The sequence below is a fragment of the Anoplopoma fimbria genome, chromosome 19, assembly GCF_027596085.1.
Source record: "Anoplopoma fimbria isolate UVic2021 breed Golden Eagle Sablefish chromosome 19, Afim_UVic_2022, whole genome shotgun sequence".
Classification (NCBI taxonomy): domain Eukaryota; kingdom Metazoa; phylum Chordata; class Actinopteri; order Perciformes; family Anoplopomatidae; genus Anoplopoma; species Anoplopoma fimbria.
Genome location: NC_072467.1, coordinates 104,022 through 116,766, shown reverse-complemented (window position 1 = coordinate 116,766; position 12,745 = coordinate 104,022). Strand labels below are relative to the sequence as shown.

Sequence of the window (12,745 nt, the reverse complement as noted above, 5' to 3'; positions counted from 1 at the left end):
TTCATTGCTTCTGAAAGGGTGCACTTGCATTGTTATGCTATTATATTATCATTATATCAGTATCAATGAATGGTCTTAAAAGGACAATTATATTGTTTATCGCAATCATTTCTTGGACAATATATCAAACAAAAGTGGTATACATGACATGCCTAAGTAGGGTTTGAAATATATCACTATGCTGTATATTGTAAGCTAATAAAAATGTTATTACCAGTACAGTTTTAGCTACATATTACCTTGAGACAGATAAAGTAATCCCTATTTCCAGTTTCTGTATTTGACCATGTTGAAAATCAATGAACTTTTAAAGACAGTATCAGTCTAAACATGTTTACAGGTCGATCTTATTCACACTGACTTGAGGGAAACAGTCTTTATCAGTTAGACTACTTCTCAATATGATCCTCAGGAAACATTGAAGCAAGTGTTTAAATTCAAACACGTATGTGCTAGACAAATATTAATAACAGGTTGTAACAGGTGAGGTATTAAAGCTCTACTGACAGACTTAGCCTAAACCCTACTGGGCACCGGCTTCTGCTATTACAACAAAACCTGAACACAGTTTAAACAGTGTAGCCACATTTTATTAATATACATTCCTCCAAAATATCCAAATAAAAAGATTGCTTTCAAAACAGTTTCATGAGAAAGGAAATGCGTTCAATTTGTTAGGCTTCAAGAATACACAGAATGCAATCTTGAAGAACTTAATGAACTTGATTCATTAGGCTTGATTACAAGGTAGGGGTTTGCATCTCTCTCTTATAAGATGATCCAATATGTAAGGTGTTCTTCTAATAATAGTAATAATTGCTTGGTAAAACCATAAATTATGTTAAATCCTCTAAAAGCAACAATTCATGCTGTTTTATAATTTTTTTTACTATGGTGCTGACAAGATGCTTTAATGTTACATGGTTTTAATATTACACAATCCTGCAGAAATATGATATTAGTTTAAGATAAAGGCAATGTTTGAATTTAACAAAACAATTTAACATGACAGTAGTTTATCAGGGAACTAATTTGGGATCAGGCTATTGTGTCATTGATTAATGCTTTCTAAAATTGGTAAAATTCACAAGATTTGATTTGACAATGAACAGTGGTTATCAGAAATATTAGGGTTGAAACTGAATTGTAATCCACTTATTCGTAAATCTAAGAATATATTATAGGATACAATGAGATGTCCAAGAAGATGAATTATTCTTTTTTCAAACTGATTTTTGAAACCTAAACTTTCAGAAGAATTCTGTGACATTTCAACTTTTGTAAAAGGTGTGTTATTTAAACCTGAAATGGACAATAGCTGTATATGTATGTAGTTGGGCAATGTCTACCAATAATGAAACCTATATTTACCTCCCCCAAGGGGGTTATGTTTACATCTAGGTTATGTTACGTATAGCACACATGGGCCAACGAAGAACCCATTCATTTTGGAGCGGATCCAAATCACAGGGTGGAGTTGGATACACATTTTTTTTTTTTTAAGTTCCTTAACTTAGCAGGGAAGGATGTGGCCTTGGTGGAGATCTGTGACCTCTCTTCTAGTTACACTTTTAAAATGTTTGTTTTAATACTATCACATCCTTGATTACAGTCATCCTCTACCTGCAGTGACACATGAATACACATGAAACTTGGCATATCAAGGTGCAAACTTTCCAACCCTCTGACAAACCTCTGACAATAACCTAGTGCTGTGGCAGGAACATTTGTTTACATGATTTAAAAGTTGAAACCTCCTTCAGGGAACATATTACCTCAAGTTCAGTAAAATGCGTTTAAACACCAAAGTAATACTAATTGTCTATTCATCAGGAGATGTTTGCACAGAACTTTAGTAATAATTGCAGCTGGTGGGTTGATCTTTTACGTCTCACGCACTTTCAATCTCATGACAACTCTTTACGCATGGTCCATTTGTCTTTTCGTTTCTTGGAAACAAACATTGTTATAAGTAAAGTATTTCATATGTTTTCAAATACCATTTCATTGGAAGCTCCTCCAAGTGCAAACAGTGCTTTGGACCACTCCCACAGGGGGACAGCTGCATGATGAGTGAAGTGTTATTACTGTCTGACAGCAAATACAGTGTTGATTCAGGGAGGACAGGACACTCACCAATTTACCGTCAGACAGTGTTTATTAGAGGCGGGATACCATTTGAGATTTTGTAATCCGTGTTGACATAATGATATTTAACATTCAACACCTCATTTCCCATTAAACAGACTGAAATGACTCTTTAAACAGTGTGTCAGAATACAGCACAGGATTTAAGATGGAGGAATATCAGAAATCTAAACAAAAATGGTCAAAGACAAAAATTTGTTAACATGATTTAAAAGTTGAAAACTCCTTTAGGGAACATATTACTCCAAGTTTTCTGTTGATTGAATTATTGGTTAATTGACTATTCATTCTGTATTTGTGATAATAAAATGGCCAAATGAGACGATAAGTGTGATTTGTGCTTGCAAGAAATGTTCATTAATATTATTTTTGAAATAATTTAAATAATGTTTTGTTTATTCAGAATCTGATTAACAATTGAAAATCAGATCAAATTTATGCTGAAATTTGATCTGGATTACAGTTATAATTATAATTATTATATTTTATATTAAATATATAATATATATAATTATAATATAATTGCTATAATTGCTTATATAATATGTTATAATATAATATATCATTTTATATTATATTTTATATTATATTATTATATTTATTATTATTATTATTATTATTATTATTACAGTCTAGATTACACTTAGCCTAAACACTACTGGGCACCGGCTTCTGCTATTACAACAAAACCTGAACACAGTTTAAACAGTGTAGCCACATTTTATTAATATACATTCCTCCAAAATATCCAAATAAAAAGATTGCTTTCAAAACAGTTTCATGAGAAAGGAAATGCGTTCAATTTGTTAGGCTTCAAGAATACACAGAATGCAATCTTGAAGAACTTAATGAACTTGATTCATTAGGCTTGATTACAAGGTAGGGGTTTGCATCTCTCTCTTATAAGATGATCCAATATGTAAGGTGTTCTTCTAATAATAGTAATAATTGCTTGGTAAAACCATAAATGATGTTAAATCCTCTAAAAGCAACAATTCATGCTGTTTTATAATTTTTTTTACTATGGTGCTGACAAGATGCTTTAATGTTACATGGTTTTAATATTACACAATCCTGCAGAAATATGACATTAGTTTAAGATAAAGGCAATGTTTGAATTTAACAAAACAATTTAACATGACAGTAGTTTATCAGGGAACTAATTTGGGATCAGGCTATTGATTCATTGATTAATGCTTTCTAAAATTGGTAAAATTCATACATTTTTGATACACATATTTATTTTACATGTTCATTAACTTAGTGAGAAAGGATGTGGCCTTGAAGGAGGTCTGTGAGTAGTGTTGTTCCTGTCTGACAGCAAATACAGTGTTGATTTAGGGAGGACAGGACATTCACCAATTCACCGTCAGTTTTTATTAGAGGACACCATTTGAGATTTTGTAATCCGTGTTGACATAATGATATTTAACATTCAACACTATCCTTGTGAGATGGTTTGGTTGAAACAACTAACACTGCATTAAGTGCATTATTAGAAGTGCAATTATTAGCAGCTGATGCTAATGATATTGTCAAAATAAGGGATGTTACTAACAAATATTTTCACTATCCAGTAATGTACTGCTTACTTTTGTAATTAATAATTTGGTCTGTGGTACATGTCACATAAATGTGAAAAATGCCTGTAAACACCCAGAGCCCATGGTAGTGTCTTTGAATTTCTAGTTTTGTCCATTTAACAGTCACAAACCTAAAGAGATAATTTTACTATCAGACTAACAAAACCAGCAAATGTTCATTTTCTAATAAGCTATGCATTTTTGTTTTACTTTTTTTGCATTTAAAAAAACTAGTTGCAGATTAATTTTCTGTTGATTGAGTAAATGATTAATTGACAAATCATTCTTTATTTGTGATAATAAAATGGCCAAATAAGATGATAAGTGTGATTTGTGCTTGCAAGAAATGTTCATTAATATAATTTTTTTCATAATTTGAATGATGTTTTGTTTATTCATCCATCCATCCATCTCCTTCCGCTTATCCGGGGCCGGGTTGTGGGGGCAGCAAGCTAAGGAGGGTCCTCCAGACGTCCTTCTCCCCAGCAACACTTTCCAGCTCCTCCTGGGGAACCCCGAGGCGTTCCCAGGCCAGACGAGATATATAATCTCTCCAGCGTGTTCTGGGTCGACCCCGGGGCCTCTTACCAGTTGGACGTGCCTGGAAAACCTCTAAAGGGAGGCGTCCAGGAGGATCCTGATCAGATGCCCGAGCCACCTCAGCTGGCCCCTTTCGACGCGAAGGAGCAGCGGCTCTACTCCGAGCTCCCTCCGGATGTCTGAGCTCCTCACCCTATCTCTAAGGCTGAGCTCCTCACCCTATCTCTAAGGCTGAGCTCCTCACCCTCTCTCTAAGGCTGAGCTCCTCACCCTCTCTCTAAGGCTGAGCTCCTCACCCTCTCTCTAAGGCTGAGCTCCTCACCCTCTCTCTAAGGCTGAGCTCCTCACCCTCTCTCTAAGACTGAGCTCCTCACCCTCTCTCTAAGGCTGAGCTCCTCACCCTCTCTCTAAGGCTGAGCTCCTCACCCTCTCTCTAAGGCTGAGCTCCTCACCCTCTCTCTAAGGCTGAGCTCCTCACCCTCTCTCTAAGGCTGAGCTCCTCACCCTCTCTCTAAGGCTGAGCTCCTCACCCTCTCTCTAAGGCTGAGCTCCTCACCCTCTCTCTAAGGCTGAGCTCCTCACCCTCTCTCTAAGGCTGAGCCCAGCCACCCTACGAAGGAAGCTCATTTCGGCCGCTTGTATTCGCGATCTCATTCTTTCGGTCACTACCCAAAGCTCATGACCATAGGTGAGGGTGACTACCTAAAGCTCATGACCATAGGTGAGGGTGACTACCTAAAGCTCATGACCATAGGTGAGGGTCACTACCTAAAGCTCATGACCATAGGTGAGGGTCACTACCTAAAGCTCATGACCATAGGTGAGGGTTACTACCTAAAGCTCATGACCATAGGTGAGGGTCACTACCTAAAGCTCATGACCATAGGTGAGGGTCATGACCATAGGTAGGGTCACTACCTAAAGCTGACCATGACCATAGGTGAGACCATAGGTGAGGGTTACTACCCAAAGCTCATGACCATAGGTGAGGGTCACTACCCAAAGCTCATGACCATAGGTGAGGGTCACTACCTAAAGCTCATGACCATAGGTGAGGGTTCACTACCATAAAGCTCATGACCATAGGTGAGGGTCACTACCCAAAGCTCATGACCATAGGTGAGGGTCACTACCCAAAGCTCATGACCATAGGTGAGGGTTACTACCCAAAGCTCATGACCATAGGTGAGGGTCACTACCCAAAGCTCATGACCATAGGTGAGGGTCACTACCCAAAGCTCATGACCATAGGTGAGGGTTGGAACGTAGATGGACTGGTAAATCGAGAGCTTTGCCTTTCGGCTCAGCTCCTTCTTCACCACAACGGTCCGGTACAACGCCCGCATCACTGCTGACGCTGCACCGAACCGCCTGTCCATCTCCCGCTCCATTTTACCCTCACTCGTGAATAAGATCCCGAGATACTTGAACTCCCTCGCTTGGGGCAGTGACTCACTCCCAACCCAGAGGGTGCAATTTTTGTTTATTCAGACTCTGATTAACAATTGAAAATCAGATCAAATTAATGATGGGTGAGGATCAGTCTAGATCATTTTTTAGTTCTATCATGTTGAAGATTTGCATATCATAATAAGATTACTGAGGGAAAAAAGCCAAACCGTTCTGTAGTTTAGTAGCTAACTAGCTAGTTATGTAATTTGATTTAGCAGCTACCATTATTAGTATATGCTATATATAGTATATGCCTGATTATTTGTAGGTTTATAGTGAACTAAATTTGTATACACCAAATGTTCTCCTTTAACCTCACCTGTGGAGACAGTTGACATCTCAAAGACAGATATCTCCACACCTTAGCATAAAACCTGAGAAACGGTGTGTGTGTGAATATTAAGGTCACACGGATAGTAAATGTGGCACTGGATTATGGCTAATAAAAAAGATAAATATAGCCTACAACGGTTGCTCCATCCTTTTAACAGGTACCACTGCTGGATGGACCTGTGCAATACAAATACACTGTGCAATTATAGTTACAATAGTTTTCTGTCTGTATATATAATATTTCAGTGATTGTGGATTCTTTACTGTTTTTATTGCTTAAAATTGTTTGCTTGTTTTTCTTTTACTATGTCTCTTGTTTGCTGCTGTAGTCCTGTGGATCCTGTAAACTAATAAAGGATGATCTTATTGTACCTTATTGTATAACCTTGTCCTCTGTAATGCCCCCTACGCACTGCAGGGGGCAGTGTTCGTTTTAACGTGAGGAGTTCTACCAGCACGAAGAAGACTGCGAAGCGTGTCCACTACTCGCGCATGCGCATCCAGTGACTCGCTCTAATGGAGACAAAGTGTTGGAGACAAACATCCATGTTTGAAATGTCGCAGAGAAACATGCAGTGAGATACATCGCATTTACATTTTCACTATGGGTGAGTTGATGTTTAAGAATGTGTTTCAGGACGAGAGAGAGAGAGAGAAGCAGTTTAAATGAATGTACAATGTGTTGAAAGGGTTGGTTAGTGTGAGTAACTAACCAACCCTTTCAGCGGTTAGGTTAAGGGTTGGTTAGTGTGAGTAACTAACCAACCCTTCCAGCGGTTAGGTTAAGGGTTAGGTTAGTGTGAGTAACTAACCAACCCTTTCAGCGGTTAGTCAGTTACTCCATCGAGTCGCTGTTTAACAGTCAGTTGATATCTAGTGAAGTTGATGCTGAAATGAACCTTTTGTGTTTCTCTGTTCCAGACTGTAGAGCTGATGGTGCTGATGGTGCTGAGGAGCTGGAGGATGATGGATCCTCATCTCCAGCTGGACTACAGTCCTCTGCTATGGACAGAAACCCATCTCCACCCCCGGAATCAGCCGGTGCAGAGACCGACGGAGACCTGGACGCAATTGGAGACACTGTTTACAGCAAACACTGGCTGTTCAGCACCCTGACGCGGCTCATTCGTGTTGGTTGGCTCCTAGTACTCACTTATTACTCACTTATTACTCACTTATTACTCACTTATTACTCACTTATTACTCACTTATTACTCACTTATTACTCACTTAGATGTGTCACATTGACGCATGACATAGTTTAGTAGGCACTGTTTCAATCAGTACTCAGTTCACTGCACTTATCCTATTCCTAGTAATTTGTTGCAATTATTGTTTTCGTAGTAATCTGCCTCTGCACTGTACTTTTGCTCTGGTTTATGCTTTAAGATGCTTGTTTAAGAAAGGAGATGCACTGATGACTTCTGGTGACTAGTAGTTCTCTTGAATACCTATGTTGAATACACTTCCTGTAAGTCGCTTTGGATAAAAGCGTCTGCTACATGACTGTAATGTAATGTAATGTAATGTAATGTAATGTAATGTAATGTAATGTAATGTAATGTACTGGAGACCAGCCAATTTAGAGACCACTGATTAGTGGTAATTAAAAAGTTTCTATTCAATTGTTGGAGCATCTTGTCACTCCCTGCTGCACAGTGCCAAATGCACCTAACATTTCTTTATGTTTTGAAAATGTGTCATGTCTTCCAGATGGTCACTGAGCATTCGGAGGTGAACTCTGAAGGTCAGATGCAGCTCCCCGAAGATGATGAGGAAGATCTTTGCAGAGTCTGGGATATGGCAATGGATAAGGTAGAGTTCTTTATTTATGTCCCGTCCGCTATTCATTCTTTGACCGGTCAGGGTTTTATTTGCCACCTTGTGTCCTCTGTTTTATCCCTGTTAAAGGTTGTTATCACTCTAATGTTGCAGCGGGTATAGGCGGGCTTATTTTAAATACTCTATATACTGCTTGGAGGCTTAGTCTATGACAACACATCATCAATTATTAGTTGATTTTATTTTGTATAAATAATCTGAAACTGTAAAGTAACTTACTTTGCCAAATTAATGTAGTGCAGTAAAAAGTAAATTATAGACAGCCAAAATGTTGTGGAATATAAATAATAAAAGGCATTAAATGGAAATACTCAATGTCACGTGGTATTTTTAATAGTAAGTACAATGAAATGGGTTATTTTGGATTTAAGCTTGTAAAAAAACTGTTAAATAATAGAGAGTGTGTATTATGCGGATACTTTTCTATTTTGTTGTAGTTAATGACACACCTTTACAAAATTTACATCAGGAAAATAGAAATTAAACATGATCTAAGCAAAGTAATACTACATTCTGAAATCACAATATTTAACCACAATGTATTAAATAAGCTGCTGGTGTCTTCGTGTCTGCCATTAATAAAGCATTATCAATTAATTAAATCCTACAGTGGGCAGTTTATTAGGACTACCTAACTACAACTGATGTAGTCTTAGAAAAAGTCCTGCAATAAATCCCCGTTTATGAAGGTCATACTCAGTTTTTGTTGAGAGGTGTTAATTACCAACAGCAACGCTTGTGTTGTTTAATTTTATGATCACTGGAGGATGAAGTTTGTGGGGCTGTTACATTGTAAAGCATTATACTGACGGGTGTTTCTGTCCACCCTCATTCATATCAATTGGGTGGACAAAATGATAGAAACACCTCAGTATTATGCAACACAAACTAAACCTTCCATAATGACCATTAAGTTGAATCAACACTTTTAGTGATTTACAAATTAATGTTTATTCCCCAACTGTGTAGGATGTGGCTGGTTTTCTGCAGGAATTCAAAGCTACGGATATCCTTCTTGGGGTGATAGCCAAATCTCGTTGTCCACGTCTCACAGTGAGTGAAATACTTTCCAGTTCATACATTCTGTGTCAAACTATAATCCTATATTATGTATTTCATATTTGATCTTTGATAATTCCCATGAACAGTCATAAATTGTTCTTTTGTTTCTCTAGGAAATATGTGTGGGAATCCTTGGAAACATTGCCTGCTTTCCTGACACTTGTCTGACTCTTAGCCAAAATGAAGACTTAGGGTGGGTAAAAGTCATCATGTGTCATATTTGTAATAGATTTTGTTCACTGTTGTGTTTTCAACTAATTAATGCAACTCCCTCTGTGTCCACAGTGCTGTGCTGTTGCTTCTGCTTGGAGATACAGATCCTCCAACCCTTCTGGAAACAAGCAGGTTTGCGTTTGCTGTTCTGCAGACATGTGAGACACAAAGACCCAGAGAGAGAAGTCTTAATCTTTTGTGATGATGTTTGCAGATTGCTGTTGACCTGCGTCTCTCAGAAAGATGTCTGCTCCCTGTGGCTTCAGCGAATACGTCAGCAGACGTCCGTGCGCTGCAACCTCTTTTTCATCATGTGCAGTTCTACAAACGGTACCATGATTTTACTCTCTCTTTTTTAATAAGCTGATGATATGTTACTTGTGTAGAAAAAGGAAATATCTGTTTGACATACCAAGATGACTTACAATAAGTCAAAGTCCCTGTAAGCTGTTTATCTTAAAGGCTGCCTATGGAGTTTCTGACCCGTAGTAATGCTGAATGGAAACAGTGCTGGATTTGAAATACTAATAATATTGAATTGGCTTTGAAAATTATTTTTGACCATGGAAATGCATTCAGCACATTCGGTATACCCCATAGATACACTCAATGCCTTTTTGGTGATTTACACTTAATGTAAACATTACTTTGGTTTGTTTACAGCAAGAAAACTCCACAAGGCTCCTTTAACTACTTCCCTATTGTCTGCTTTCTAAAATGGTAATAATAATAATTAATAACCTTTGTGTTTTGCAGCTGACCTGCTTGAGAAGGTTGGAGAGCTGCTTGACAAACTGTTTGACCTTGATGAAGATCTGATGAAGAGTTGGATCACAGCTCAAAATAGTGAGGAGGAGGAGGAGGATGATGGTCAAAGCCATCTGGATGTGGCCTCATGTCTTCTCGAGGCAGCCAAGCAGCTTAGGTAAACACATGGTACTTATGATGTGGATGATTTATTAAGTTGATGCTCAGTATTCAACAGTATCAAATGTCTTTCACAGATCAGAGAGTCAGAACGGCTTAGAGGTTTACCTTCACGCCCTCCAACTCCTCACCACCATAGATGAGGGCATCCAGACTTTAGGTAAGAGCAATCAACACAGTTTTAGCAAACCACTACAGAGGTCTAAGGTTGACACCATACTTCTTAAATCAGTAAAATGTAACAGAAGATTAAAGTAACCTCTCAAAAGACAACACATTGTTGAATTGTGTCTTCCAGCTGCCCCTGATGGACCCGGCAAAGCCGTGTGGGACTTTGTCCACGACGTTGTGTGTGAGGACCTCTGCCAGCCATCTGATCTTCCCGTTGTCCTGCAAGAGCAGAAGAGCATTTTGGTTCAGGCGTTTGCTGTGCTGCAGGCTCTTCATAGGTGCCAGGATCAGTGGCTCAGCAAAAGTGACACAAGTAAGTTTTGTAGCAGAATGACATCGGCCCTGAGATGTGCCTTATTGAATGCATGTCGAATAGTAAATGTTGATTTAGTGTTAGCTGTAGACAGGCCCCTCAAAAGGTCTAGTGAATGGGACCTCCCCAAATCTGTTTCATTCATATCAACACATGAGCATGCTCTCCCTCTTCAATTTAACACATACATGGAAACTCAGAGAGACTTACTCACGCATAGCATGGCAAGGAAATTATTTGAATAGATCAGGTCATGTGACCGGCAGCAAAAGGTTGTTTTTTTTGTTCGCAGTGGTTTCGCACATAAACGAAAAAGACTCAATATTCAGGAGAGGGGTTTTCATTATGAAACAGGCTACACTTTCTTAAAGTAAAAAAACAAACAAAGGCTTACTCTTTCTTGTTTTAATAAGTAATGGTGACTATTTTGAGGCTGGGCCCAAACCCCCCCCCCCCCCCCTTTATAGGCTTCCCTGGCTGTAGAATATCTGGTATTTGAAATAGATGTAATTTAATGATATAATAGTAATTTTCTAAGCTGGCCGTCAGGATCGTGACTGAAGCTAATAAAGGCATTTAAAAAAATAAGTTTGCATCATGCAGGGAAAAGTCAAATAAAAATATAATGGCGATGTAAGCTCAGTGTTTTGTCATAATACCGTTTGTCTTTTGACTCCAGGTCTTCCCCTTATTGGAACCGTCTTGCGCGTGCTTCAGTACCACAGTGAGGACAAAGATGACGGTGCCAGTAAAGAAGACACAAAAGATGAACAGCTACAGACTCTGGCAGAGATCACAGCTGAGTTTCTAGCTGACATCTGCATTCAGATTCCCAAGGTAATAATACCAAAGTAACTCTTGATAACTTTCCTGTTGATTCATATTGTTTTACTGAGATTCTTAAATGTGAACCAGAGGGCTTCTTCTCCTTCGTAGGACACCGTTGCAGATTTGATGAAGAAAGGTTACCTAACAGAGAAGACGGCTCTCACAGCTGCAGGCTGTTTAGTTACAAACTATAAGACTTCAGTAAGTGATTTCTCCAAAATGGTTTAAGTTTGATCAGATATGTATCACATTCAAGTATGGAGCAACTACAGTCACCCTGTCTGTTCATTGTTTATTTTAAAAGTGTCAGGAAAACAAGGTTTAAACTTTCCACTTAGTATTAAATTATGCATTATCATTTTATGTTATTACTGTTGATATGATTAGTTAAAAAAAGTAAATCCACAGAAAATGATATATTAATTACTATTAATGTAAGGCCCATATTCATTACAAATAACAGATGGTTGGTTGAAGCTTCGTCGCAGCTTTCTTCAGCTTTATGTATTTAAAATATCAGGCTAGTTTTAAACATGTTATAGACTTGTCTACAAATACATTAATTGATTCAAGTTAATTACACCTTGAATTTTCTCTAATAGCCTAATCCTGTGCAACCCGCTGTCCGTGGTGCTATTGTATTATAAAAGGGTTTAGGATTTATTTTAGAGCTTGTTTCAGGTAAGACGTGTGATGGACTGTCGGCTGCTATCGACCACCAGCTCCAGTGGAAAATAAACATTATCTTTCCATCCCGCCCTTCTTCCTCTTGTGCAGTTTCAGCACCTGCAGTCCATGCTGTCAGAGACTGATCCCCAAATGGCAGACATGGTGAGGAAACAGTTTCCTGTCTGAGCAAACCAGCAGATCAGTGTTCAGCACTCATCCAGACTCTCATCACTGCTTTTTATAGCAGACTCTATTTCCCCTCCAAAGATCCCGCTTCATGTCCTATTTTTGGATTTCCATTGGAAAGTCTAAACTAGGATGTCACACCATTGTGAGTGACGGACAGCGTGACAGAGACTGTATATTGGAGCCACACTTCGCTGAATTCAATTGTGTTTCTGTTTAAAGGTTTTTTATTTTGTGAATGCTATTTTTGTATTAAACAATTTACAGTCTTTTCATAAAAAATATCTTTCTTGTTTGTGATTTACTGCTCTTACCAAAGTCCTCGCTGACAAAAAGCATTTTTGGCATTTATATTTTTATTGTTTTTAAAGAAAGGGTTAGTACAAAGCAGCCAGACACCTTTTATTAAATTTCTGGAAAAGAAAAAAGATTGCCTAAAATAAGGTTAAATAAATTCAAATTAGTAGCACATCCAGAG

At 38.2% G+C, this 12,745-nt stretch overlaps 1 protein-coding gene across 1 annotated transcript; it reads left to right on the top strand.

The window, feature by feature from the left end:
- The first annotated feature begins 6,982 nt into the window (after positions 1 to 6,982).
- saal1 (serum amyloid A-like 1) lies at positions 6,983 to 12,535 on the top strand. The gene is made up of 12 exons (XM_054620448.1): positions 6,983 to 7,186; positions 7,770 to 7,871; positions 8,868 to 8,951; positions 9,074 to 9,153; positions 9,246 to 9,305; positions 9,388 to 9,503; positions 9,930 to 10,098; positions 10,178 to 10,260; positions 10,399 to 10,584; positions 11,264 to 11,421; positions 11,521 to 11,613; positions 12,190 to 12,535. Exons 1-12 carry the CDS (start codon positions 7,061 to 7,063, stop codon positions 12,265 to 12,267), a joined length of 1,335 nt encoding a protein of 444 aa, XP_054476423.1. The 5' UTR covers positions 6,983 to 7,060; the 3' UTR covers positions 12,268 to 12,535.
- Positions 12,536 to 12,745: the final 210 nt, after the last annotated feature.

Bases quoted from the DNA above. Each gene is read 5' to 3' on its own strand.
- saal1 (XM_054620448.1), top strand. From the start codon at position 7,061: ATGGACAGAAACCCATCTCCACCCCCGGAATCAGCCGGTGCAGAGACC. The intron at 7,872-8,867 runs GTAGAGTTCTTT...CCAACTGTGTAG, and splicing joins GGGATATGGCAATGGATAAG to GATGTGGCTGGTTTTCTGCA. The intron at 11,422-11,520 runs GTAATAATACCA...TCTCCTTCGTAG, and splicing joins TCTGCATTCAGATTCCCAAG to GACACCGTTGCAGATTTGAT.